The sequence below is a fragment of the Boeremia exigua genome (genome assembly GCF_020726555.1).
Source record: "Boeremia exigua strain MPI-SDFR-AT-0100 chromosome Unknown C7974scaffold_2, whole genome shotgun sequence".
In the NCBI taxonomy this organism is placed as follows: Eukaryota; Fungi; Ascomycota; class Dothideomycetes; order Pleosporales; family Didymellaceae; genus Boeremia; species Boeremia exigua.
Window position 1 is genome coordinate 226,508 of NW_025763519.1, and position 21,951 is coordinate 248,458.

Genomic DNA, 21,951 nt, shown 5'->3' on the forward strand with positions numbered 1-21,951 from the left:
ACTCATACCATGTCGCATGCTTGGATGCTGGATTATTGCCGTTATCTCCGGTGTGAGGAGCGCAGTGAACGCCTGTCACACAGAAGGACTGCAGTGACGCGTGGGTACAAGGAGCGTGTGCGTACTTCGTGATCAAGATATCCTCTTCCGGAACTCCAGTGCTGCTGCTTGCTTGCGGACACTATCATATCGACGTCGACATCATTATCGCAGCATGCAGCTACTGCACTAGCGCAGCGCGTCATCCTAGCAGCCGAGCTTCATCAACGTGCGGCCCTCACAGCTCCGCACGCCAACGCACAGTTCAATGTCCTCCGCCGACTCAGGCACGCTGAAACGGAAGCACTCGGTGTCCACCCAGCAGAAACTGTCCTTCACTGCCCAGCAGAAGCCGAATTCAGCCGCCACCGCGCCACTCTCCCCCACGAACAAACGCACCCGCCGAGAGAGCTCCCCCCGGGAAGCCGCCACACCCGTCACCGCGAGCATCATGAGCACCGCCGAGATGTACAGCTTCCCCAGCAAGCGGGCGAGCGTGCCAAACGGCAAAGAGGTCGTCGACATGACCTCGAGTCCGGACAACAGCCCCGCGAAGCCTCGCAACGGCGTCATTCGCAAGACGGCCCCGAACATGGGCGCCAACACCGGCCCCAAGCGCTTGATGGTGAAGAACTTCAGGCCGACGCGCAAGGTCGACCCCAAGGCCTTCCTCGAGCAGACATGGCAGAAGATCGATGCGGCGCTGGACACCATCTTCAAGCAGGGCGAGATCGACTTCAGTCTGGAGGAGCTGTACCGCGGCGTCGAGAACCTCTGCCGACAGAACATGGCGCGCGACGTCAAGGAGCGGCTCACCAAGAAGTGCAAGGAGTACGTTGGGGGTGCGCTCAAGACCAGGGTCAAAGACAGCCTGGCCCGCACCAATGTCGACGTCTTGCGCGCCACGCTGCAGGCGTGGAGTACATGGCACGAACAGGTGCAGTACCTCGACTGGATCTTCTGTTACCTCGACCGCTCCTACTTGCTCCCGCGACACGAGTCCCTGCGCGAGATCTCCATCAGCCTGTTCCGCTCCATCATCTTCGAGCACGCAAAGCTCAACCCCCGCATCGTCGACGGCGCCTGCGATCTGGTTGCTGCCGACCGAACGGGCGGCGATCTCGACAGCGGTATCTTCAAGAAGACGGTGGAGATGTTCCACGACATGCACGTTTACACGGCGCATTTCGAGCCGCGGCTGCTGGAGCTCAGCCAGGAATACGTCATGAAGTGGGCCGATACAGAGAGCGAGCAGAAATCACTCCCGGAGTATGTTCGTAGCGCCCGGGCGCTGATGGACCGTGAGATTCAGCGCGCGGATATGTACCTGCTGCCAAACACAACGAAGCGCGATCTCCTCACGCTGTTGGAGGACCACCTCATCTCGAGGAAAGAGGAGCGACTCACCAACCAGGACGAGTTTGCAGACCTACTGGAGGCGAACTCCGTTGAGGATCTTGAACTGCTGTACTCTCTGCTCGAGCGACGGAGACTGGGCAACAAGCTGCGGCCAGCCTTTGTGAAGTGGATCGATGACGAAGGCACAGCCATTGTCTTCAACGAGAAGGAGCAGGATAACATGGTGATTCAGCTCTTGACCCTCAAAAGGCAACTAGACACTTTCTGGAAGGTGTCCTTCCATCGCAACGATGAGATTGGCCACGGGCTGCGCGAGTCTTTTGAGGCCTTCATGAACAAGACCAAGAAGACCAACGCAAGTTGGGGCACAGACAACTCCAAGACGGGCGAGATGATCGCCAAGTATGTAGACATGCTGCTGCGTGGAGGCGCGAAGGCTATTCCTGCACAGCTCAGTCGAAGGACGTCGATCAAAGTGCAAGTGGCAGAGGCGGAAGAAGACAACGAGGAGACAATCTATGACGAGGACACCGAGGTCAACAGTCAGCTGGATCAAGTACTGGATCTCTTCCGATTTGTGCACGGGAAAGCAGTCTTTGAGGCCTTCTACAAGAAGGATTTGGCAAGACGTCTGCTGATGGGCAGGAGTGCTAGTGCAGATGCCGAGAGGAGTATGCTGTCAAGACTCAAGACAGGTAAGCATTTTCTCGTCGCTCTTCAAACCGTACTGATTGTGTGCAGAGTGCGGTGCAGGCTTCACCGCCAACCTCGAGCAAATGTTCCGCGACATCGAGCTCTCGCGCGAAGAGCTGTCTGCCTACAAGATGATCTGCGAAGAGCGCGGCCAAAAGCAAAGCGTCGACCTCAACGTCAACATCCTGTCCGCCGCCTCCTGGCCCGCCTACCCCACCGTCCCCGTCATCATCCCGCCGCAGATCAAGACCGCCATCGACAACTTCGAGGCACACTACAAATCCAAGCACTCGGGCCGCAAGCTCGAACTCAAACACTCCCTCGCCCACTGCCAGCTCAAAGCCGCCTTCCCAAAGGGCAACAAGGAACTCGTCGTCTCCTCGTTCCAAGCCATCGTGCTGCTGCTCTTCAACAACAAACCCCTGGACGAACACATCGACTACGCCACCCTGCAAACCGCCACCGGTCTACGTACGCCCCCCCTCCCCCCCAAACACCCCCTTCGTAAACCCCCGCTAACCCCCAAACAGCCCCCGCAGAACTAAACCGCACCCTCCAATCCCTCGCCTGCGCCAAACTGCGCCCGCTAACCAAACACCCCAAATCCCGCGACATCTCCGCCACAGACACATTCACCCTCAACGCCTCCTTCACCACCCCACAGTACCGCATAAAAATCAACACCGTACAACTCCGCGAAACGCCCGCCGAGAACAAAGAAACCCACGAGCGCATCGCGGCGGACCGGAACTACGAGACGCAAGCCGCGATTGTGCGGATCCTGAAGGCGCGGAAGAGGATTAGTCATGCGGAGCTTGTGGCGGAGACGATTAAGGCGACGAGGACGAGGGGCACGTTGGAGGTGGGTGGGATTAAGCGGAATATTGAGAGACTGATTGAGAAGGAGTTTTTGGAGCGGGAGGAGGATGGGTTGTATGCGTATATTGCGTAGACGTAGGAGAGGGGTGTGAGAACGGAGGGGCCGCGAAATGAACGAGTTCCGAATTGAAACAGGCACTTGAAGTGATGAGATGTAACCGTGTCATTGCACGTGGAGTGATATCATATATCATGCTAATCCTGTTCCCCGTCTCCCAACGCCGCCCGAACGAATACCGGGTGTAACAAACCCCCAAACGCCTCATATGCTCGTAACGTCCAATCATCACGCTCTACTCAAACCACCCCCAGTGCCTCCTCCCCCTCCAATCCCCACCCACCATGCCCCCCAAATCATCCCCATTCAGATAATCCACACCGGTGCCCACCAACTCCCACCACACTTTATTCCGCAGCGCAACCGGCCACTTGGGCGCATTCCAATACCGCACTTTCAAGCCCCGTGCATGCGCGCCGGCAACCTGCGCCGCGATCTTCTCGTGCTGCTTAGCGCTCACGCGGCCCCACCAGACGCGGCCGATGGACTTCTTGAAGTTGGTGCTGGCGTAGAAGGAATTAGTCGCGTCGAACTGGGAGTCCGGGGACGTGCCGACGGCGCCCTGGCCAGAAGATGCGGGCGCGGGGGGGTCGTCGTACTGGGTTTGGTCCTCGGGGGTGGTGGCGGGGGCGGCGAGGCGGTCGAGGGGCGCGTCGAAGAAGATGTCGCGGTAGGTGGTGTTTGCGATGATGGCGTCGAAGGGGGCGTTGCCGGTGGCGACGACGGTGATGGGGCCCTGGATCGTTTCGGCGCCGTTGTAGTAGGTCAGGTAGCCCTTTTCGCGGAAGGCGGAGATCTGGGCCGACACGTAGGGGAAGATTCGCGAGCCGTTGTTTTTGAAGTCGACGAGCAGGACGAGGGTTTGCTGGGGCGCTGTGTCGAAGACGCCGAGCTTGGTGGTGGAGTTGAGTTCATCCGCGGAGAGGAACGTGGTGTTTTCGTTCTTTTGGTCGAGCATCTTGACTAGCGGGTCGACGTACATATTTTGGAAGGTGTGGTCTTTGGTCAGGGAGTGGGTGTTGTGGCCGACAAAGAGGTCCTCGTCGAATAGCCAGACGTCGGCTTCAACACCAGTGCAGCCCCAGCGGAGTGCATCGTACAGAGGCACACGGCGCCAGTAGTCATTGTGAGAATGACAGGGGATTGGGGTGACACCCTTGGTGATGTCCACCAGGTGTGATGCCATGTCCGCTGAGGCTTGATCAGGCTGGGTCCAATCCAAGGCAAATGCAGGGTCATCGTGGATCAGCGGGAGATACCCCAGGGACACATTAACGATATGCACACAGCCACTGGGATAGTTAGCATGCTGTTCATCCAACCCCGCTGAACTGCCAAGGTGAGACTGCCATGGCTGCGTATAGCGTACACGCGGCAGCCCGCGGAACACAGAGACAACTTACAAGAAGAACACAACGAAGCCCATCATCCCCAGACATCCCCAAGCGCCGTGTCTCTTTCTCCACACATACTTCTTTGCTCTCCTCCTCTTCTCGAAAGCCGGTAATCTTCCACTCTCATAGTCGACTCTTGCGAGAGATGGCCGTCTCCTCCGAACTGCCATCAAGCAACGGCCCCAGAACGTGGGGTGGGATCCTAGTGACGCCTCGCTATCGAGATCTGAGATGTCGCCATCCTCCAAAGCGCGTTCTGTGACACTCGAGAGTTGCTTGCCAGGAACAGGACTTTTTGCTGGTGAGATATCGAAGTCGGATGTGATGTGATTGCGCAAGAGAGGTTGCGCACTGGGACACGCCACACGCAGTTCGGCGCTGTCGGAAGCCATAGCTGCCAGATTTGTAACGATCTCGACCCCTGCAGCAGATCGGACCCTGACAAGACGCACGAGGAGATGAGAGATCCAAGTGCCAAGCTAACTTCAAGAAAGAGGTCGTCGAAGTCGCAACACCAAATTCGAGGGCCGGGCAGCTGTATATGGGGCTCCGACTGGGACCTTCTACAGCTGGACGCGATCTCGGACACCTTCCGAAACGAAACTCGAGCGGCGCCACAGTTCTGAGGGGACGATCCAGACTTACACGATCCTGACCCCGGGTCTATTCCCAACCGAGAAAGTGGTAGCGCTGAATTGAACGGTCCGCTGTCCGCAATTGCTCGACAGATAAGTCGCGCACGCCAGTGTCGTGTGTGTGATTTGTGTTTGTTTCACACGCCGTCAGTTCCGTCGTTGATGAGCAGTTCGGCGATTGCTCGATTTATCTTCTCACTAGGTACAACGAGCCTGCCGCCCAGGTGATCGATGCCGGCGGTCGATGCTCTCGCCCTCGTGGTGGGTGCGAGCTTGTCGCAATGGGCTACGTTGATGCACGTAGCCGCAGCAGACGGTCTGATTGGTGCAATAGATCCAACAATCGCGCTACCAGGAGTGGCGGTTGAGTGACAGCCTCAGGCGCAACACGAGGAGGATTGCCGGCGTGTGGTTTGCAGAGGTCCAGGGCGGTCCGCTGCTAGGAGTGAAGAATGTGAGCAGCGATGGTGTCATGCAGGCAGATTATGAGCGATCAGCAACGCGACCTCGAAGCAAAAGCCTCCGTTCGCAGATATGTAGCGCGATCAAAACAAGTTGGTCTACGCTCGCAAACTTTTGGTGTTACCTGCTTAGCTATTGGTGTTCTCGTGGGGGCAATCACGACACAGGGATTGATTGTTCTTGACGGATACGGTAGTCACGAGCGAGCCCAATCCAAACAATGCCAAACGACACTTTCACAAACGTTTGCGATAGAATGCTGGTGTTCTCTCTGCCATATGTAGCGCTTTGATAGGATATGCGGCTCCCCGCATCTCCCAAGCACCACCCACGCCATCTCAACTGTTGTGATGGTCTAGGCTTTGCGGGGAGAGGACCCTCGAGACGGTTTCTCCGTGGCTCGCGAAGCGAGCGCGGCCACGACTCGCGCACCAAAGGTCAAGTCTTGCAGCAACTCCCTCCTCTTCATGACTTTACGAGGATAATTTCTTTGGTTAAATCGCGGATAACAAGATGTTGAGCACTGCCACAAGTAGCAGTGCGTAAGACCGCAGGTGGTTGGTTCAGGAAGCCTGGTCTGGAACGGTACTTACTCACAAGTGTTTCCTACGGTTCCTAGACGGAAGCTGTTTCCCAAAGTAGATGCTCCGCCGCTGACCCTGACTATCAACCTAGTCCTAGTTCCAGGGAAGCTGTGTAGCATGTTCTTAGTAAGGACGGTTTAGATTTCCGTGTCGGCCCAGCTACCGGTAGGTCTGAACGCTACTGTAAATGTGACTGCAACAGACGGAAACAGGGCAGATGAAACAGTCCACGACGTGCTGCTGCGTAGGACGGCTATCGACTTGATGCTATGTGCCATGCCAAAAAGAAAGCGCACTTCTGCATCTCGAAGTTTGGCAGATCAGGCCCAAGTGTTCTTCGAGACCCTTGCTCGTTGCTATCAGCACGGCTGTTGCAGTCCAGCGATCGTAAGTCAATGGTGCCAACGCGTTGTTAGATGAGCAGTATTGTTGAAACCTGGCTCACATGCGGCTTTCGAAGGCTGAGAGCGAGGCCTCCTGCGGGCTTACCCTTATTTGATTAACGTACTTAGTAGATGAGCACTTAGCTAGTTGATTGCTAACGATACTGCTGCCTTATATTTTTGCTGCGTTTCGAGAAACGTTATTCACTATTACAGCACCACAAATGACTGCTATAAGTACAAGCAAAGCAGCTGGTAGCTAAAGCTATAGCACGGAAGCCTACAGACTAAGATTGGAACAGCTGCTGTGTCAATCAGAGGTAGCATTCTTGATTTCATAAAAGATGGCTAATGTCAAGATGAATTGCCTCGATCCGAATGAACATGTCTGGTTCTGGCTCACTGGCTTAGGCAGAGATTATCTCCGAGGCGTTCTTCTTTTTGCGGGCCCTCATACGCCACTTAAGGAACTGAATAAGAAATCTTGCTGCTCTCATTCGCCGTGCCTTCTCCTGCATCCACATCTCGATCTGATCCTGCTGTACTTCGTACTTGTCGCGGAGGTTGGCGATCCATTCGGCTCTCGACACTCCACGTCCACCACACAGTGTCTGATCGGGTGATAATTCTTTCACTGCGTCCAGATTAATGGGCGGAAGGTAAAGCAAGGTGTGATCCTTGTTACAGATGGTAGGTGGTAGATGATCCTGTCGAAGGTCTTGTTCGCACTGTATGCAAAGCTGCAGGTCGGGGCAATGTTTGCATACCCAACATTCGACGAAACCGACCCGGTGGGCACCGCATCCGTCGCAGGTGAAATTGAACCTATCATCCAGGTATGTTGGAGGAGTTTCATTCGAATCTGATTCAGGATCAACAACCTCTGTTCGTGGTTTGAGCGCTTGCCATGCTGCAATAGCATTTTCGTCATCATCAAGAACGGTCAAGGTCTTCGCCAATCCCAAGAAACGTGTTGCAAGCGAGCCATCATAAGTTTCATCGGGCCAGTCGTTAAAAACCGTGAATAGTCGTTCTTTGGCTTCTCTGCGTGCTGCGCTCATGTCTTTGCGCGCCGCATGCAATCTGATCAAACAGATGTGTGGATTGTCGAAGAAGACGTCGTTTCCAAGATCATTCTGGCGAAGCCTAAGCAATCTTCGTGAAAACCCCCCTGAAGTTTGATGTGGTGCAGGCTTCGACGGTTCAAGAAGAGCGTTGTCCAGAAGGACTGTGGATAAAGCATGCGCTGTCCGCTCCACCGTCAGCTCCGATATCTGCATCCGGGAACGTGGCTCCATAATCTGCTCCCAGATTACTATACCTTCGCTGTATCGCGTGTCTACTTTACTACCGAAGATCAGAAGAGCTGCCTCGAAGTACCGGAGGGATCCTAGTAAGGCTTTCGACTCGGTTGCCTTTTGAACTTGCAGTATCATCTTGTGAACAGTGTTCACCTTGTCCGTATGCTTTGCTGCAGCAATGACATATTGTTGGACCTTGGTGCTATCAGCGACGAGCTCAAACCAATAAAGAAGTCCTTCATCATCCGTGAGTGTTCGCCACGCTTCTAGCTGGTCGATGATAGCGCCGTGATCATTCATCCGATGCAGACACTCAAACAGCTTCTCCAGAGTGTCCAGAGTGTTGTTGGGCACCCCATCTAACACATAACTGCCACTAGCACTCCATGGATTGCTGTGCATGAACTCTCTGCAGCATTGAGCGGCAGAACCCCACTCTTTTAGTTTCATGTGATCTTCGATCTGCGGCAGCAGAACCTCGGTTACATATATTTCCCTGTACTCGTCACTGTCCTGAAGGGTCTCATACAGAGACTTCAATTTGCGAGCATAATCGAGAGACGATTGGTAGTCTTCAAGCCTTCGGTGGACATACAATGCTTCGAGATAGAGCCATCTGTTATCACTTGAGTTCACTATGGCTTCTCTGAGCAGTTCTGCTCCTCTTTGGTCATAATCGAACTGGACGAAGGTTTTTCCTTTGCAGAACAACCATACTGGAGTAGTGGGGTCTAGCTTGGTGCTGTTCACAGCCCACTGAATGAAGTCATCAACTTGCTGCAATGATGGTTGATCATCCTCAATGAATTGGTGTGTGATCTATCATTCCGAGTGTCAGTAAGCTTTACGGTCAGGAAACCCAGAACTGTACCTTCTTGAAAAATGCCCACGGGAACCACAGAGTTTCCTCCTCAAATTGTTCTTCACAATTAAACCAGCGGATCGCCAACTGCACGGATATCTTCTCCAGGACCTGGATCTTGTCTCCGGACTCGGCCAAGAAGGACATAGCCCAAACATGCTTTTCGTCCGTTCTCTCGTCTGTGCTTGTAACCCCTTTGACGGCGTAGGAGCTCCTCCAGAAGCTCAACAATGCATCAATGAAAGAATCTTTGTCAATCCAGTCAGCTCTTAGAGATGCGATTCTGTTATCTTTGAACCATCTGTTAATGCAGTCCGGTTCGTAAAACAGATCTACGAGCCTAGAGCCAATCTCGGCAATGTGGCGGTTTTCAAGATAATGGGGGTCGATGCCGTCCATCAAAGTCTTCAAGTGTTCATAAAACCAGTACGCAGAATAGTCTTCCAAGGGTTCGAGGGCGTCCTGGAGGGGTGCCTGAAAGACATTTACACATGAAGTCAGGATGGCGATTTGAGCGTCGTTTGCTTCCACCAGGACTTCTGATTTCTGGTTTCCAATTAGCTCCTTGAAGAACTTCTCAAACGAGAATCGAGCAAAGTCTATAGGTCCGCATGCGTGAGCAACTATGCGGCTGCACATCTCGATCTCGGGCACGGTAATCTCAGATTCGAGGCGTTCTTTGTCTTTCGTGCATAGAATCTCAAAGTAATCATCGGATCTGAGGAGAACATCATCCTGTTCATCGACTTTCAGCAACCTCGGATAGATCCTGGATATGATGGCGTTCAGAAACATCTTTTGATTGAGCTTGAGGAGAAGCACGCCCTCTAGTATATCGACCGCAATGTATGACCTATTCCTCGTCTTTTGCGTCCCGACGATCCATTTAAGGATCTCGTTGAGGGTATCAGTTTGAGCAGGAGTCAGCGACCTGTAAAGAGTATGAATCTTGTCTCTCAACAGGCTGTTCCACGTCGTTCCGGTTGTATCGATGACAGCCTGAACTTCCTCCTCTGAATTACACATGCTGATCTGGGCCATTTTCATGTTTAGGAGACTGTAATCCTTCACGTCGGTGATCAATTTCTTGACGTTCGAATCATTCAGAACCTCCTTGAACTCAGGCCTCGCTGCGATTGTACGATCGATATTGTCTTGAAGAACGACACTCAGATCCTGCGACCTGCCGGCATCTAATGAGATTTGACCAATTCCTGGCTGAGATTTACTGGCATCTGGTAATATGTTCTCTGTACCTGCGATCATGAGGCGAAGGGAGATACCTTTAGATGCCAAGGTAGATGAGCAACCTGCCATATCGTTGATTGTGCTGTCAGAAAGAACAGATCGGACTCGAGGATCATATCCATCAATGCAGACAAAATAAGTCCCTTTCATCGCAGGTGCTTGTCCAGACACCAGATTGGTCCACCGCTCTTGGGCCTTGATCACATTCGTCTCCTTCTTGAATGCAGCAGCAACAGCTGTAGCGTAACGATTGTCCGTCTTTGCGAATTGATAGATGATGGATCCAACGCATCGCTCAAGACTTTCATCCTTCTCATCGTTGAAGTAGTAGTATGCGATATGAACAGGCGCCGAACTCTGATTGTCGTTGTTGTACCTCGTGCGCAAATGCTGGATGACACTGTAGATGAGGTGTGTTTTCCCATAACCAGGTTCAGCTTGCAGCATCAGTACCTTGGTGTTTTGATTAGCAGTATCTGACCACTCTTCGAATTGATATTCTGATCGGAGCCACTGTCCAGTGAGGGGGACATTGACTCTGCCGACTTCGTCATGACGCTTCTTCCACGACTCATCATCCCCAGAACCCAAGCTGAAGCTCCTACGAATCTTGGAAAGGTTCTCAGCGTTTTGTTTCTCGTTCGCGAGACGCTCAGATGTTTCTTTCATCTGTTGAAGGACGTTTGCCATTTCTCCAGTATGGCTGAATATCTCACGAACGTAGTCTAGGACTTCCTTCTCATTCTTCTTAATCTCCTCCAAACTTGTACAGTAGCGTGCAATTCCCCTTACGTCAATCAGAATTTGGTTTATTTGGGTCTCCACGAAATCGCGTATTGATTCTTCCATGTCTGTGAGCTTCTCGGCGACTCCGTGATCTTCGTTGAATAGAACGATTTTCATGTACCTCTTGAGGCTTGACCATGTACCTCGCTGAAACACCAGATATGATGCCATCAACGTGCCGAGGAAGAGATGCAGTATCCGATATGCGGGTTCCCGTAGAGATTTTGGAAGAATATCTCCTGTGTTGTCGGGGTGCTCTGCCAGATGATCATTCAAACGCCCGAGGAAGGCTGATGAACGTTCCATCAGATAAATGAAACCATCGAGAACCTCCTGATTCTGCTGTATTGACTTGACAATGACATTGACAACATTCCAGCACGGCGTGGTTGCTGGAAATGCAATACTGGCGCCACCAGCAGCAATTTCTCCGAATTTCATGAGGCACGTTCCAATGTTGCGGAGGACCTTTTTGGAGCGTTGGCAATTCTCCACGCGATGTTCGTCCAAAGATTTCTCCATATCATCTCGAATTGCTTCAAATGATCTGTTTCGGTCGAGCCTGACGTTTGCAATTGACTCGTAGTCCGATTGGAAATCAACGAGGATATCTTTGAGATCCTTCTCCGGGTCGAAAATTCGCTCTGGTACGTGTGGAGGCACGGCAGCAGGCTTTTTAGAAACCAGGTGCTTTATCTTCGACATCTTCGGAATCAGTCGAGGAGAGCGAGGAGAACGATGGACGACCTCATCTAGATCCGTATGTTGCGTAAGAAGGTGCTGCGAGGCACAGTGTGTGCGTGCGACAAAAGGAAGGACGAGAGTCCGGCTGAGGAGTGAGGCGTAAATGGGCCGCTTTTTCAGCTACTGCACCAAATGTCAACCACAACACCCGCAAGGCATCTCGTCCTCCACACCACAATGTACAGCACATATCCACAAGCCAATGCGCAGGATTTCGAACTTGTTGAGATCCAATCAATACTTAGCTGACAAGCTGCGAGTCTCTATTTGACTACGTGCATGCCCGAATGACAGACTCAGCTGTGTCGGCAATGCGGAATCCATGTGCTTGCTTCTTCGGGAATCGGAGTATTGCCGCATATGAGACTCTTGATCTACACACCAAGTTCGGCTCCCAAGGGTATGCAGCCTCTTATACCTGTGATGAACTGCGCTTTTGGGCTAAGTCTGGACGGTTCCAAGGAAAGCGGCTCTGAAGGAGTCTGCCGTTTCTGTAAGGCAATCGTACACGGCTCACAGCCAATTCTTCCGGACTGCTGGAGGGTCAACATCATTCATGGAATGATGAGTCGTTCAGCTGCGGGCCAGTCCGAGCATCACGGGATGCGGGGCCTCGCGGCCCAAAAACAAGCTCCATCGTAACACGCTAGCTTGTGTATCCGCCAAGATGCGCCTGGGTATGCTGCCCCCAAAGCTCCGCATGAGACTAGAGTAGGTAAGCTCATAGCCGGCAAAGAGGCCAGTCACGACAACGAAAGCCAGACCCCACAAGGAGACAGCAGGGCCATCAGCGCAGGAGGAGTCAGCCACTGCGGATGGGCACCGTATCTGGCAGCGAACGATATCTGCTCTAGGTAATAGTTGGCGAGCTGATCCTTTAGGCGCAGTGGGATTGGATTGTCGGCGCTGAAAGGACATGCCTTCTGTGGCTTTGATACCATGGTCGATGGAGAAGGTGGGGTGAAAGAAGCACTCACGTGACGTCTCTCGGAGTTAAACTCCAGTGGAAATATTAACTCCGACCCCTGCAACAATTTGTGGAAGTTTTGCGACACGGCGAATCTCCATCTGGACTTCCCACCATATAACCGTAAAATGCCGCACAAACACAAACGCAGAGCAGGCGATGCTCCAGAGTATGTTTCGACCTGCATTTGCACACCCGGTCTTTGTCACTGACGACTCACAGCTTCGACCTCCCACCCACATCTCGTGCTGCACCTCTTCCGGTCGGCAAGGGCAAGACTGCAAACACCAGCGCAAAGACGAAGAAGCGAAAGCTCGCACACGTCGAGGGCTACGGGCAGGATGACACACCAAAAGCGTTCCAGCGGCTGATGGCCTTCTCGCAAGCCGGCGTCGGCGCCAACAAAAAGCGCTCTGCGCTCGACGACGGCCTTGTGCTCTCCAAGAAGCAGAAGGCTGCCGCGAAGCGCGCCGCGCAGCAAGCCGCCAATCCGGACGCCGACTCGGACGACGACAAGAAGCCCTCCATGACCAAAGCCAACGCCACCGCCGCCGCAAAGCAGATTCCCAAAATCCAACCCGGCGAGTCCATGGCCGAGTACAGCGCGCGCGTCGACGCCGCCCTGCCCCTCGCCGGCATCGTCAAAACAGGCAAGAAACTCGCCGGCGCCCCCGACCACCGCGTGACGAAACACGAAAAGCGCCTCAAGAAGCTGCAAGCCGGATGGCGCGAAGAAGAAGCGCGGATCCGCGACAAAGAAGCCGAGGAAGCCGAACTCGCCGAGGAAGAGCGCGACGAACAGGCGCTGATCTGGGAAGACAAGTCCGAGGAGCCCGCGCAGCCCGGCCTGCGCGCCAACGGCAAGAAGCCCAAGGCAGCGAAGCGGCAGAAGCTGGTGGGCGAGGTGGACGGCCACAGCGAGGACGAGTGGGAGGCGCTGGCGCGCAAGCGCGAGCAGCGCAAGGGCCTGCACGACGTGGTGTCTGCGCCGCCGACGTTCACCAAGGTGCCGCGCGAGATCTTCAAGGTGAAGAACGGCGCCAAGGTGGTGGTGAACAACGTGCCCAATGCGGTGGGCAGTCTGCGGAAGCGCGAGGAGTTGGGCGCTGAGCGCAAGACCATCATTGATACGTATAGGGAGCTTATGGCGGCGAAGAAGCAGGACGCGAATGCCAACGCGAACTCGAAAAGTAAGTCGTAGAGCATAGGATATGATACCCAGCACGCAATGTCAAGTTTGATATACAATGTTGATGATATGTGCACCTTCAATGCCCAGCAGTACGGCTACCTTGAGATCTCTGGAGTTCGCTGCAAGCTACGCTACTTTACTTGAAGGGCTTGGGGTTAGTTGTGGGAGTGAGGTCAGTTTGCGGGAAGTGAAGACCCAAGTGCTTTTGCGTGCCGTGTGCTTGTACGTAGAGCGACGTCGGGTCCAGGGCTCTAGCAGCACCGGCGCAGCAGGCTAATGAGGTTTGCCTCAGGGAGAAGGAGTTCATCACCTCCGCTTTGTGCATTTCCATAAGCATCTAGGATTTGGGACGTGAGAAGTATATACCCTCATCATTATGGGTCGTTCGTTGTGTCTAACGCAGTACGCACGAAGCATGGTACGTTAGAGCCAATTTTATATCTGTGATCACTCTCGATCGTTTGATGGCATGTGACGTCCGTACTTGGTATTCCATAATGCCATGTTGAGCTACGCTCTACGCTACTTTGCTAAGATGCACCGATATCTCCTAAACGCGCCTTCGAGACAGGCGGGGTATGTAATGCTCCCGTGAACCCACATGTGGCGCCAGACACTCTTCACTGTACTCGACTCCCGGCAGCGCACATCAATACACCATCTCGCCCTCACCTGCCTCCCCCTCCTTCCCCCCACCCCTCTTCTCCACCCTGACCCACTCAACGAAATCATCCACAACCGACGGCCAGGATGCCTCTTCCGACCAAAATCCCATCTGTTCATCCTCGAGCGTTAGTTGCGCAAATTTGAGCGTCTCATTCCACATGTCCTTGTTGACGCTCTTTTTCCACGAGTGCTCGAGGAACTCTTTCCACCAGGCGAGCCACGGGGTCGTGGGACACGACCACTGGACTGCGGAGAGGGGGGACGCAAAGAGGAGATCCCAGTACGCCGTGGCGGCGTCAAGGGCGACGGCTTTCTGTTGAGCGGTTTTGGCGAGGAAGAATGTGTACTTGTAGACGCGCGTAAAGACTGTCTTATCAGTCGCTAGCTGCGTCTTGAGATTCTTGATGTAGGCTTTCTGCTTGTCGACCGTTTCACATCTGGCAGAATTAGTAGCGTCCTGAGACAAGTGACGGATGACTCACTCGCGCTCCAGCCAGCCGTTGACGAAGCCGTCTCGAGTGATCTCGCCCATAGTAGGAGCCTGGATAATCTCGAGCGCGGCGAGAGAGTCCATGCCCTCGAGGTCTACTTCCAGCTGCTGGAGATAGCTCATTGTGCCGTCAACGCCGATCAGATCCGGCTCCCCAGCTGCATCCTCGCGGTACTTGTCGAAGAGCTTGTTGAGCGTCGCCTTGTTAGCAGCGGCGTTCGAACTGCCTCCTCCGCCGCTGTAGTAGCTATGAGCGATCTGTTAGCAAAGTCTGTAGTACATGGCGCCGCAATGAAGGAAACGCGTAATGGGAGCAACAGGTAGGGTAGTCTACCCATCCGTTATCACATGCGGGAGGATGTCTGGTCGCAGTATGGCATATATCATGCACTGTAGACTGACGGACGGATACGCGTCACCCTCCAGAGACGTCTCGTAGATTTGCGCCAGTTCGAGACTGGATTGGGTCTTCTCAGAAGAACTGGTGCCGATCAACAGCCTCATTCGCTCCCATATAGCATTCCAGAAAAGATCTCGTTGCTGAGTATCGAGCTTTTGAATGAATAGCAGTCGAACGAAGTTGGCTGGACCGCTTATCGCCCTGAGCTGGCTGAAATCCTTAATGAAAGCCGCACGCATATCAGAAGACAAGGAATCCACGAAAAGTCTATACGCGTCGCCGGTGTTGTATGGCAGTTGATAGTATGGATGTTCCTGCACCTTGGTGATGAAATAGTTCGCGTCTGGGCATCCACCGCCTCGCAATGACACAATTTGAGGTGCGGGCGTAAAGTCTCTGATGACCGAGCGGTTCGTAGACTCCGACCCTGTCACCGTGATCTGCTGATCATCCCGCGCGGTTGTCTGCGACACTGGCTCGGTAACGGGACGGGACTGGTGCAGTATGCTCGCTGCCCATCCAAGGATGCCGTATTGCTTAGTCTGACTAGGAAGCACAGAGCAGCTCAAAGATGGGAGAAGGACATTATTGACGGTTGTATCGTTATATAACACCTGGCTCAAGTGTTCGGCTTGAAGCCGTTGCTGCTGCATACGCGGATGTTGATTCTTGGCCATCATATGCGACAAGGCTTCCTCCACATCGAGCGCAGCAGTGTACTGTGCGAGCGATTGGGGTCTCCCATAACCGTGTCGGTCATCATGAGAACCGTGGTTTGTGGGTGCGTCGAATTCGAGGATTGTAGTAGACTGTCGAATGTTCTGCTCGAGAATAGACAATGCCTCGGAATGAGATAGTTGGCTCAGTTTGCTTGAGGAGCTGACGGATCGATGGGTGCTGTTTGAACCGGTGGAGGCGATGCGCTTCCAGCGCTGTCGACCCGCGAGCTGCCTGGCACGGTCTTCGGAGGCACCAAACATGACCGGCTATTATGATTTATGGTGGTAGGAACGTGGCTTGAGAGGTGCGGACGAAGTGTAGTGTTCGAAGAGGCGCGGTGTCGCCCAAGTTTATCAAACAGGCCAACATGTTGGCCTGTATGGAAGGCGGCATGGTGTTGTTTGCGGACCATGCAGAAGGCATGGCCACTGCGTTCGGACAAGAACGTTCACGCGGCCCGCTGTTCTCAAGATGTGCCAGGAATGCGCGCCCAATGCGCCCGATACCTCGTGCTTTCCCCACGCCATGATGTGTCCCTGCCCTCCCAACTCTCAACATCGAGGGTGCGCGAGCATCGTCGTCGGTCCAATGCGGTAAGTCGGCGGTCGGTTGTGGTCGCACATTCGGGGCGCGATGCAAGGGGCGCAAACACTGAGGGAAAGAGGTAAACGAGACGAGGACTTACGCGTTAACGGCGTTCTGGGCATCCCACCCGTGGCTCTTGAGCACCCGTACCGCAGCGGTGCGATCCATCTGTGTAAAGCTCATGAACTGGCTGATCGCAGCCTTCTGCTGCGTTGTGTACGCTGGAGGCATGTTGTGTCAGCGACTCGTGTATCCTTCTCTTTTGGTGTTGATCTGCAAGCAGGCTCGAGGGAAGTGCGCCGAGGGGTTCAGCGTGCCGAACGGAAAATAAAAGCAAGCAAGAAGATTCCGGCGCAAAATATTGGCAAGGCGAAGCAGAAGCTATGCTAAGCTCCAGTCGAGACAGGGTCGTGAGAAGAGTGACGGCATTTACGAGGCAGCAGTAGACCGACCCCACCAATGGTGCCCCTCCTCCGCCAGCGACAAGGCTGACCGACTTTCGGCGCCATCCACCTTGACCTCACCTCATCGCAACTCGCGATGTGTAGACTATTACGAATCTGGACTTACTCTCTTTCTGTGTTTTGACCTTCTTGGCTGGCGTTGCCGCAGCTGTGTCTGTGTTCTTGCGCTTCGCCATTGCGATTTCGTATTCCCGGCAACGGGCGTGGAGTCAATTGCGGCAGCGATGTCAACTGCAAGTAGAGCGTGAGGCGATAGAAGCTGCGGTGAACTTGTGTAGCCATGGGCGCGGTGAATGCTCGTGCGTGAATCTTGGCTGCAGTAGGCAGCGACTGCGAGAGTGAATGGCGATCTGTTCGAGCCCTGTTGGTACTATTGATCCAAGCGACGAACAGGTCACCGCTTGGACATACAGCATATATTGTGGCCTATTTTCTGCATGACACTTGCGTCCTCAGCAATGAAGATGGATGCTTTCCAGCTTACTGAGGCATCATGAAGTATAGTTCGTATACTTCATCAAGAGGGCGTGGAATACAAGGGAGTATGTGTAGTCTACAAGGTGTGGCTGGGCTACGATAGGGATGTGTGATATGTGTGTGTCCAGCTGGTGTATTTGAAGAGAATAAGTGTAGCGCTGTGGTTTGTACAGTACGTATGGGAACGAGGAATACGTGGATCATGTGGAACCTTGTATATTAGAAGGTTACTGCTAGACTGTTATTGTAGAGGTGAGATGCGCAGTGCTATGTCTTGTATAATCGGTCTCACGGCGTGCAGTTGACTACGATATGTCTGTGCAGTATCTTCGTCTGTAGACTGTTACATATGAAAATGCATAGCTCAGCACCACGCCTTGAAACATTGAGACAGAGTCGAGCCAGCAGGCATTGTCGAACACTCCTTCGTCGGCGCCTCGCGAGGATCCCCCTTGAATTCTGGACTTCTCGTTTGTTGTCACTACTCTTTGTTCGTAGGTTCTTGCTCTGCTGTTTCGACGATCTCGTGGACGAGCGTCATGCTGAGCTGCGCATTTTCACGAGCAGTTTGTAGTTTACTGCCCGCAGATGAAGATGCTGCACAGTCATATTACAGCCAACCGCAGATTGCCAACATGCACCCATCTCTTAAGCCGTTGAGATACAAGTTGATATCTGCAATCGTAGGTTGGCTTTGATCTGCGTAATATCTTCATCTGCAGCCGCTGCATTGCAAAGACTGCTACAAGTGACAACGCAAGGTTATGAAGAACCCGAAGTCTGAATCCCTGCCTGACAATGGCGTTCGCCCATCATGACGATCTCGGCGAGATGGTGTGTTGGTGTTGGTCGCCGCTCGAAGTTCTCGCTTATTGCACTAGCGCAAGCTTGGCTTGGCCTGCCCACCACGCATTTCGAGACCGCACATTTTGCTTCTACGATTTCCGACCGTCCAAGACTAACCTCACAGCATTCAAAGTACGTCGCCCACACCAAATACCGCCCGCCTACCGCTCGAATACTGATTGCCCCAGATGGCCGCCGCTAAGAAGCATGTCCCGATCGTCAAGAAGCGTATGCCGCACCCACGCACCCGAACCGCAAATTTCGCATACTGACCCGATGCAGACACGAAGCGCTTCAACCGCCACCAGTCGGACCGCTTTATGCGTATGTTATCCTAGGAATTGGAGGAATGGGATAGGCGTTGACTTGGAACAGGCGTCGACCCCTCGTGGCGCAAGCCCAAGGGTATCGACAACCGCGTCCGCAGGCGGTTCAAGGGCCAGGCTGCTATGCCCAAGGTACGGAACACCACACCACCGGACGAGCAACGCGGTGGAATACAGTGAGAATTGGAACTTGGGCTGACAATTGCGACCAGATCGGTTACGGATCCAACAAGAAGACCCGTCACCTGATGCCCTCCGGCCACAAGGCCTTCGTCGTCAACAACGGTACGCCGACGCATTCCTCGCGTTTCCAGCCCTAACTAACACGCTCAGTTGCCGACGTCGACCTCCTCCTCATGCACAACACCACCTTCGCCGCCGAGATCGCCCACGCCGTTTCCGCCCGCAAGCGCATCGACATCATCGCACGCGCCAAGCAGATCGGCGTCAAGGTCACCAACGGCCAGGCCCGCGTCAAGACCGAGTCGTAGATGTAGAGTGTAGCGAAGGGTTTCCACTGGGCGGCATGCAAGGCGTCTCTCTGATTACGTTACCACCTCAATGGGAAGGCTTTTTTCGACCTGGCGCTGCTGATACGCGTGATATGCACCACACGGTATGATGTGCACGCGCGGGTGTCATGGCGCCTTGGGCCGCGGGTGAGGGGAGCGGCGGAGGCAAAGAGGAAAATGAAATGAATATGAGCCATTACGGGGTTTTGTTGTGATGTGACACGATTTGAAGTCGACGACAAGCAGACGGATCTGGTACGCCGGGTATCCAGCGGCTGCTCTTCGAACGGCCAGCCATGCCTGACCACCAGTACACAGCCTGTGCGCCAAAATCTCTTATGCAGCGACTGCTCGCACGCTATGAACACCAGGCCACTCCTCCGTGCAGACAACGATCTCACATGCCATGAGAGACGGGAAAACCTCATTCGTCTGGAATACTGCTTCCTGTCTCCCTCCCCTCCCCTCCCCTTCCTTGTTTCCTGTTAACCAGTTCTGTTCACTACTGTTCACTCAGCTGCTCACCTACCTACCTACCACTTACTCTTCACGCTATTCCTAGCGTCTCTCCTCTCCACATCAATACATGTCACGTGCCATATACATGCACCCTCCTGTCCCAGGTAGACACACAGTAATGAGCTATCCATTGTTGTTTGTACAGTATGCGGTATAGGGTACAACATGGTACAAGTCGCGCTGATGTAAGATCACCACCCTGGGCAGTGTATTGTAGAGAATTAATACGGTAATCTACACCAGGGTATACAACAGAACCCATATATGATTCCGCCACTGACCGAAATCACATGATCACACATCAGAACGACTTTCTTGTCCTACCTAGATATGCACTAGCCACCCCATGAGGCGGGAATACGTGCACTCTGTTAGTACCCAGGGACGTTTGTTTGGCTGACGTGGTTTCGTGGAGACACCTTGGTATCACAGAGAACCTACGCACGTGCCTCACACCTTGATGCCTGGGCTGGTAGGGTACTGGAGGTCAGGACGTGGGTCGTGATGGCTGATGCACTGATGGCGCTGCTGTAACCCAGATTGTGTTGCTCTGCTGGTCTGGCTGGGGTGTGGCTTCCTGGTTCTGTTCTCTCTGCTCCCCAAACAAAGCCCTGGAGATGAACGGTACAAGGGCAAGGCAATATTACAAGCTCTAGAGAGATAGTTCTGGTGTCAAGCTCCTGGATGGACGCCCCATCTGTACCGTCTTGCAGTGGCTGTGGTGAAGTACAGCAGGTAGTGTTAGAGTATGAATAGATCTTGGTCGGCCTCCTGGAGTATTTGCACCGCACAGGCGGGGGGCAGTGAGTCGTATCTACACCATATCCCTAAAGTTGCATCGCTAATGATCGAAGCACGTGGTAAGGCTATCTTCACTTCTGTGAAACACTAGTTAGTCTGCTGATGTGCTCACGTGCCTGTCAAGTACAACGGCAAACAGAGAGATGCATCTATATATACATGTACACATAAGTACATTTGATGTTCTGTGCTGTCATACTTGTCTCACAGGTATGCTGCTAACATCAAACCCCCATCCTGAGCATCAATATAGATTCCCTTCCCACATACTCTAATTACTTATAGAAACATACATATCCACACTGTGTCTTAACAGTCGAGCGGTCCATCCAGGCATCACCTTGGATAACACGGAATACACCATCCGTGCCGTTTACATCCTCTTCGTCAACACCATGCAGCTCTCTCTACACATGCCGCGGTGCCAAAAACAGTAACTCGCCACGACCGAGACGGGCATGCATGTCTGTCGCCATCCCGAGCGGCGCAACTGAGCCGGCCAGTAAAGCAGCATCCAGAGCCTCGAACTTGCTCGCCACCCTGCGTCTCGCTATAGTCACGACACGACCTTGCAGCATCTGGTACACGGTCTGGCTACTTAAGGGTCTGGCTATTTCAGGGTCTGGCTACTTTGGGGTCTGGCTACTCCATGGTCTGGCTACTATATGGTTTGTATACTATATGGTTTGCATACTACATGATCTGGCTACTACACGGTCTGCCACACGGATCGTGCATGCCGCAGGGCAAACGGCCTACCTTCTTGGTCGGAATAGACTTTGATGAAAGACCCTGAGAATGTCACTTTGCAGGGTGGTTTACTTGCGGCTGGATGCACGCTGCAGCTGCTCGTTGCGCCATGAGGTGCAGATGCAGGCTGCGCCAAGCGCTGTGTTTGTTGCGAGCAGCGCCGTGCAGCGGGCGTTGGTTCTTGCTGCAGGTGAGCCGGGCTGCATGTATGTATGTGCTTGCATGCCGGAGCTGTGTGAGGGTGGGTGGCGAAGAGGTTGGGTTGGAGCGGGTCAAGCAGACGGCTTGGGTGCTCGTCATGTCTGTCCATCAGCAGGTGGGTATACTGCACTTCTGGGGTTGGGACTTGCTTTTGGTGGACACGTGGGAGTGCGATGCAGGCTGGGATTCCGCTTGTCGGCTGGTGGGTGGACCCAGGTGGCCGGGGGACTCTAAGGTTGCTGGTCTCTGCAGGTGTCCCTGTTGCAGAGGCTCGTGTACGCAATCCAGCGATCTCTCACGCCCGAAGACGGTCCCCTTGAGAGAATCAGGTGCACGAACCAGCGTCCGGCCATGTCTGCCATAAACTTCTCCCGTTAGATTGGATTGCTCGACAGAGTTCAGGTTCAGACCGGCCGCCGAATCTATTATGCAGGGATGGAAGGCTACGCAAGTAATCGATCTTGCTCGTCGGGTTGCTGTCAGATCCCTTGGAGATGTGCACGCATTGACAAGTGGCCGATCGTCAGCGTCTATCCGCCCGATCCTGCCCAGGGCTACCATCTCACCGCACTTTAATCAGGCGGGCTAGGACTCGAGTAAAGCCGTTG

At 53.7% G+C, this 21,951-nt stretch overlaps 7 protein-coding genes across 7 annotated transcripts; 4 read left to right on the forward strand and 3 right to left on the reverse strand.

Moving 5' to 3' along the window:
• Positions 1-79: 79 nt before the first annotated feature.
• C7974DRAFT_384682 (Cullin family-domain-containing protein) lies at positions 80-3,115 on the forward strand. Its single transcript, XM_046140872.1, has 3 exons — positions 80-2,093; positions 2,140-2,562; positions 2,622-3,115. Exons 1-3 carry the CDS (start codon positions 308-310, stop codon positions 3,041-3,043), a joined length of 2,631 nt encoding a protein of 876 aa, XP_046001012.1. The 5' UTR covers positions 80-307; the 3' UTR covers positions 3,044-3,115.
• A 148-nt stretch (positions 3,116-3,263) lies between these two features.
• Positions 3,264-4,592, reverse strand: C7974DRAFT_302130 (uncharacterized protein; the record flags this gene model as incomplete). Its single annotated transcript, XM_046137883.1, has 2 exons — positions 3,264-4,320; positions 4,432-4,592. 2 exons carry the CDS (start codon positions 4,590-4,592, stop codon positions 3,264-3,266), a joined length of 1,218 nt encoding a protein of 405 aa, XP_046001013.1.
• Positions 4,593-6,819: 2,227 nt separating this feature from the next.
• On the reverse strand, positions 6,820-11,551 carry C7974DRAFT_93751 (uncharacterized protein). The gene is made up of 2 exons (XM_046147555.1): positions 8,659-11,551; positions 6,820-8,606 (listed from the first exon to the last, which is right to left on the reverse strand). The coding sequence occupies exons 1-2, from the start codon at positions 11,386-11,388 to the stop codon at positions 6,894-6,896; spliced, it is 4,443 nt and encodes a 1,480-aa protein (XP_046001014.1). The 5' UTR covers positions 11,389-11,551; the 3' UTR covers positions 6,820-6,893.
• A 943-nt stretch (positions 11,552-12,494) lies between these two features.
• C7974DRAFT_384686 (uncharacterized protein) lies at positions 12,495-13,718 on the forward strand. Its single transcript, XM_046140873.1, has 2 exons — positions 12,495-12,563; positions 12,617-13,718. The coding sequence occupies exons 1-2, from the start codon at positions 12,523-12,525 to the stop codon at positions 13,593-13,595; spliced, it is 1,020 nt and encodes a 339-aa protein (XP_046001015.1). The 5' UTR covers positions 12,495-12,522; the 3' UTR covers positions 13,596-13,718.
• Positions 13,719-13,985: 267 nt separating this feature from the next.
• On the reverse strand, positions 13,986-16,866 carry C7974DRAFT_384687 (Cullin binding-domain-containing protein). The gene is made up of 3 exons (XM_046140874.1): positions 16,548-16,866; positions 14,735-14,989; positions 13,986-14,689 (listed from the first exon to the last, which is right to left on the reverse strand). Exons 1-3 carry the CDS (start codon positions 16,676-16,678, stop codon positions 14,236-14,238), a joined length of 840 nt encoding a protein of 279 aa, XP_046001016.1. The 5' UTR covers positions 16,679-16,866; the 3' UTR covers positions 13,986-14,235.
• A 1,468-nt stretch (positions 16,867-18,334) lies between these two features.
• C7974DRAFT_93819 (60S ribosomal protein L32-A) lies at positions 18,335-19,081 on the forward strand. The gene is made up of 5 exons (XM_046147556.1): positions 18,335-18,462; positions 18,517-18,558; positions 18,610-18,692; positions 18,773-18,845; positions 18,894-19,081. Exons 1-5 carry the CDS (start codon positions 18,423-18,425, stop codon positions 19,049-19,051), a joined length of 396 nt encoding a protein of 131 aa, XP_046001017.1. The 5' UTR covers positions 18,335-18,422; the 3' UTR covers positions 19,052-19,081.
• Positions 19,082-20,486: 1,405 nt separating this feature from the next.
• C7974DRAFT_468477 (uncharacterized protein) lies at positions 20,487-21,919 on the forward strand (the record flags this gene model as incomplete). Its single annotated transcript, XM_046146397.1, has 4 exons — positions 20,487-21,060; positions 21,205-21,348; positions 21,459-21,618; positions 21,746-21,919. The coding sequence occupies exons 1-4, from the start codon at positions 20,855-20,857 to the stop codon at positions 21,917-21,919; spliced, it is 684 nt and encodes a 227-aa protein (XP_046001018.1). The 5' UTR covers positions 20,487-20,854.
• Between the last annotated feature and the right edge of the window lie 32 nt (positions 21,920-21,951).

Coding starts and splice junctions, on each gene's coding strand:
- C7974DRAFT_384682 (XM_046140872.1), top strand. CDS start 308: ATGTCCTCCGCCGACTCAGGCACGCTGAAACGGAAGCACTCGGTGTCC. Junction 2,094..2,139: donor GCTGTCAAGACTCAAGACAG/GTAAGCATTTTC, acceptor GATTGTGTGCAG/AGTGCGGTGCAGGCTTCACC. Junction 2,563..2,621: donor GCAAACCGCCACCGGTCTAC/GTACGCCCCCCC, acceptor ACCCCCAAACAG/CCCCCGCAGAACTAAACCGC.
- C7974DRAFT_93751 (XM_046147555.1), bottom strand. CDS start 11,388: ATGTCGAAGATAAAGCACCTGGTTTCTAAAAAGCCTGCTGCCGTGCCT. Junction 8,607..8,658: donor CGTGGGCATTTTTCAAGAAG/GTACAGTTCTGG, acceptor TCGGAATGATAG/ATCACACACCAATTCATTGA.
- C7974DRAFT_384686 (XM_046140873.1), top strand. CDS start 12,523: ATGCCGCACAAACACAAACGCAGAGCAGGCGATGCTCCAGA. Junction 12,564..12,616: donor AGAGCAGGCGATGCTCCAGA/GTATGTTTCGAC, acceptor GACGACTCACAG/CTTCGACCTCCCACCCACAT.
- C7974DRAFT_384687 (XM_046140874.1), bottom strand. CDS start 16,678: ATGCCTCCAGCGTACACAACGCAGCAGAAGGCTGCGATCAGCCAGTTC. Junction 14,990..16,547: donor GCCCAGAACGCCGTTAACGC/GTAAGTCCTCGT, acceptor GATCGCTCATAG/CTACTACAGCGGCGGAGGAG. Junction 14,690..14,734: donor AACGGCTGGCTGGAGCGCGA/GTGAGTCATCCG, acceptor TAATTCTGCCAG/ATGTGAAACGGTCGACAAGC.
- C7974DRAFT_93819 (XM_046147556.1), top strand. CDS start 18,423: ATGGCCGCCGCTAAGAAGCATGTCCCGATCGTCAAGAAGC. Junction 18,463..18,516: donor TGTCCCGATCGTCAAGAAGC/GTATGCCGCACC, acceptor GACCCGATGCAG/ACACGAAGCGCTTCAACCGC. Junction 18,846..18,893: donor GGCCTTCGTCGTCAACAACG/GTACGCCGACGC, acceptor TAACACGCTCAG/TTGCCGACGTCGACCTCCTC.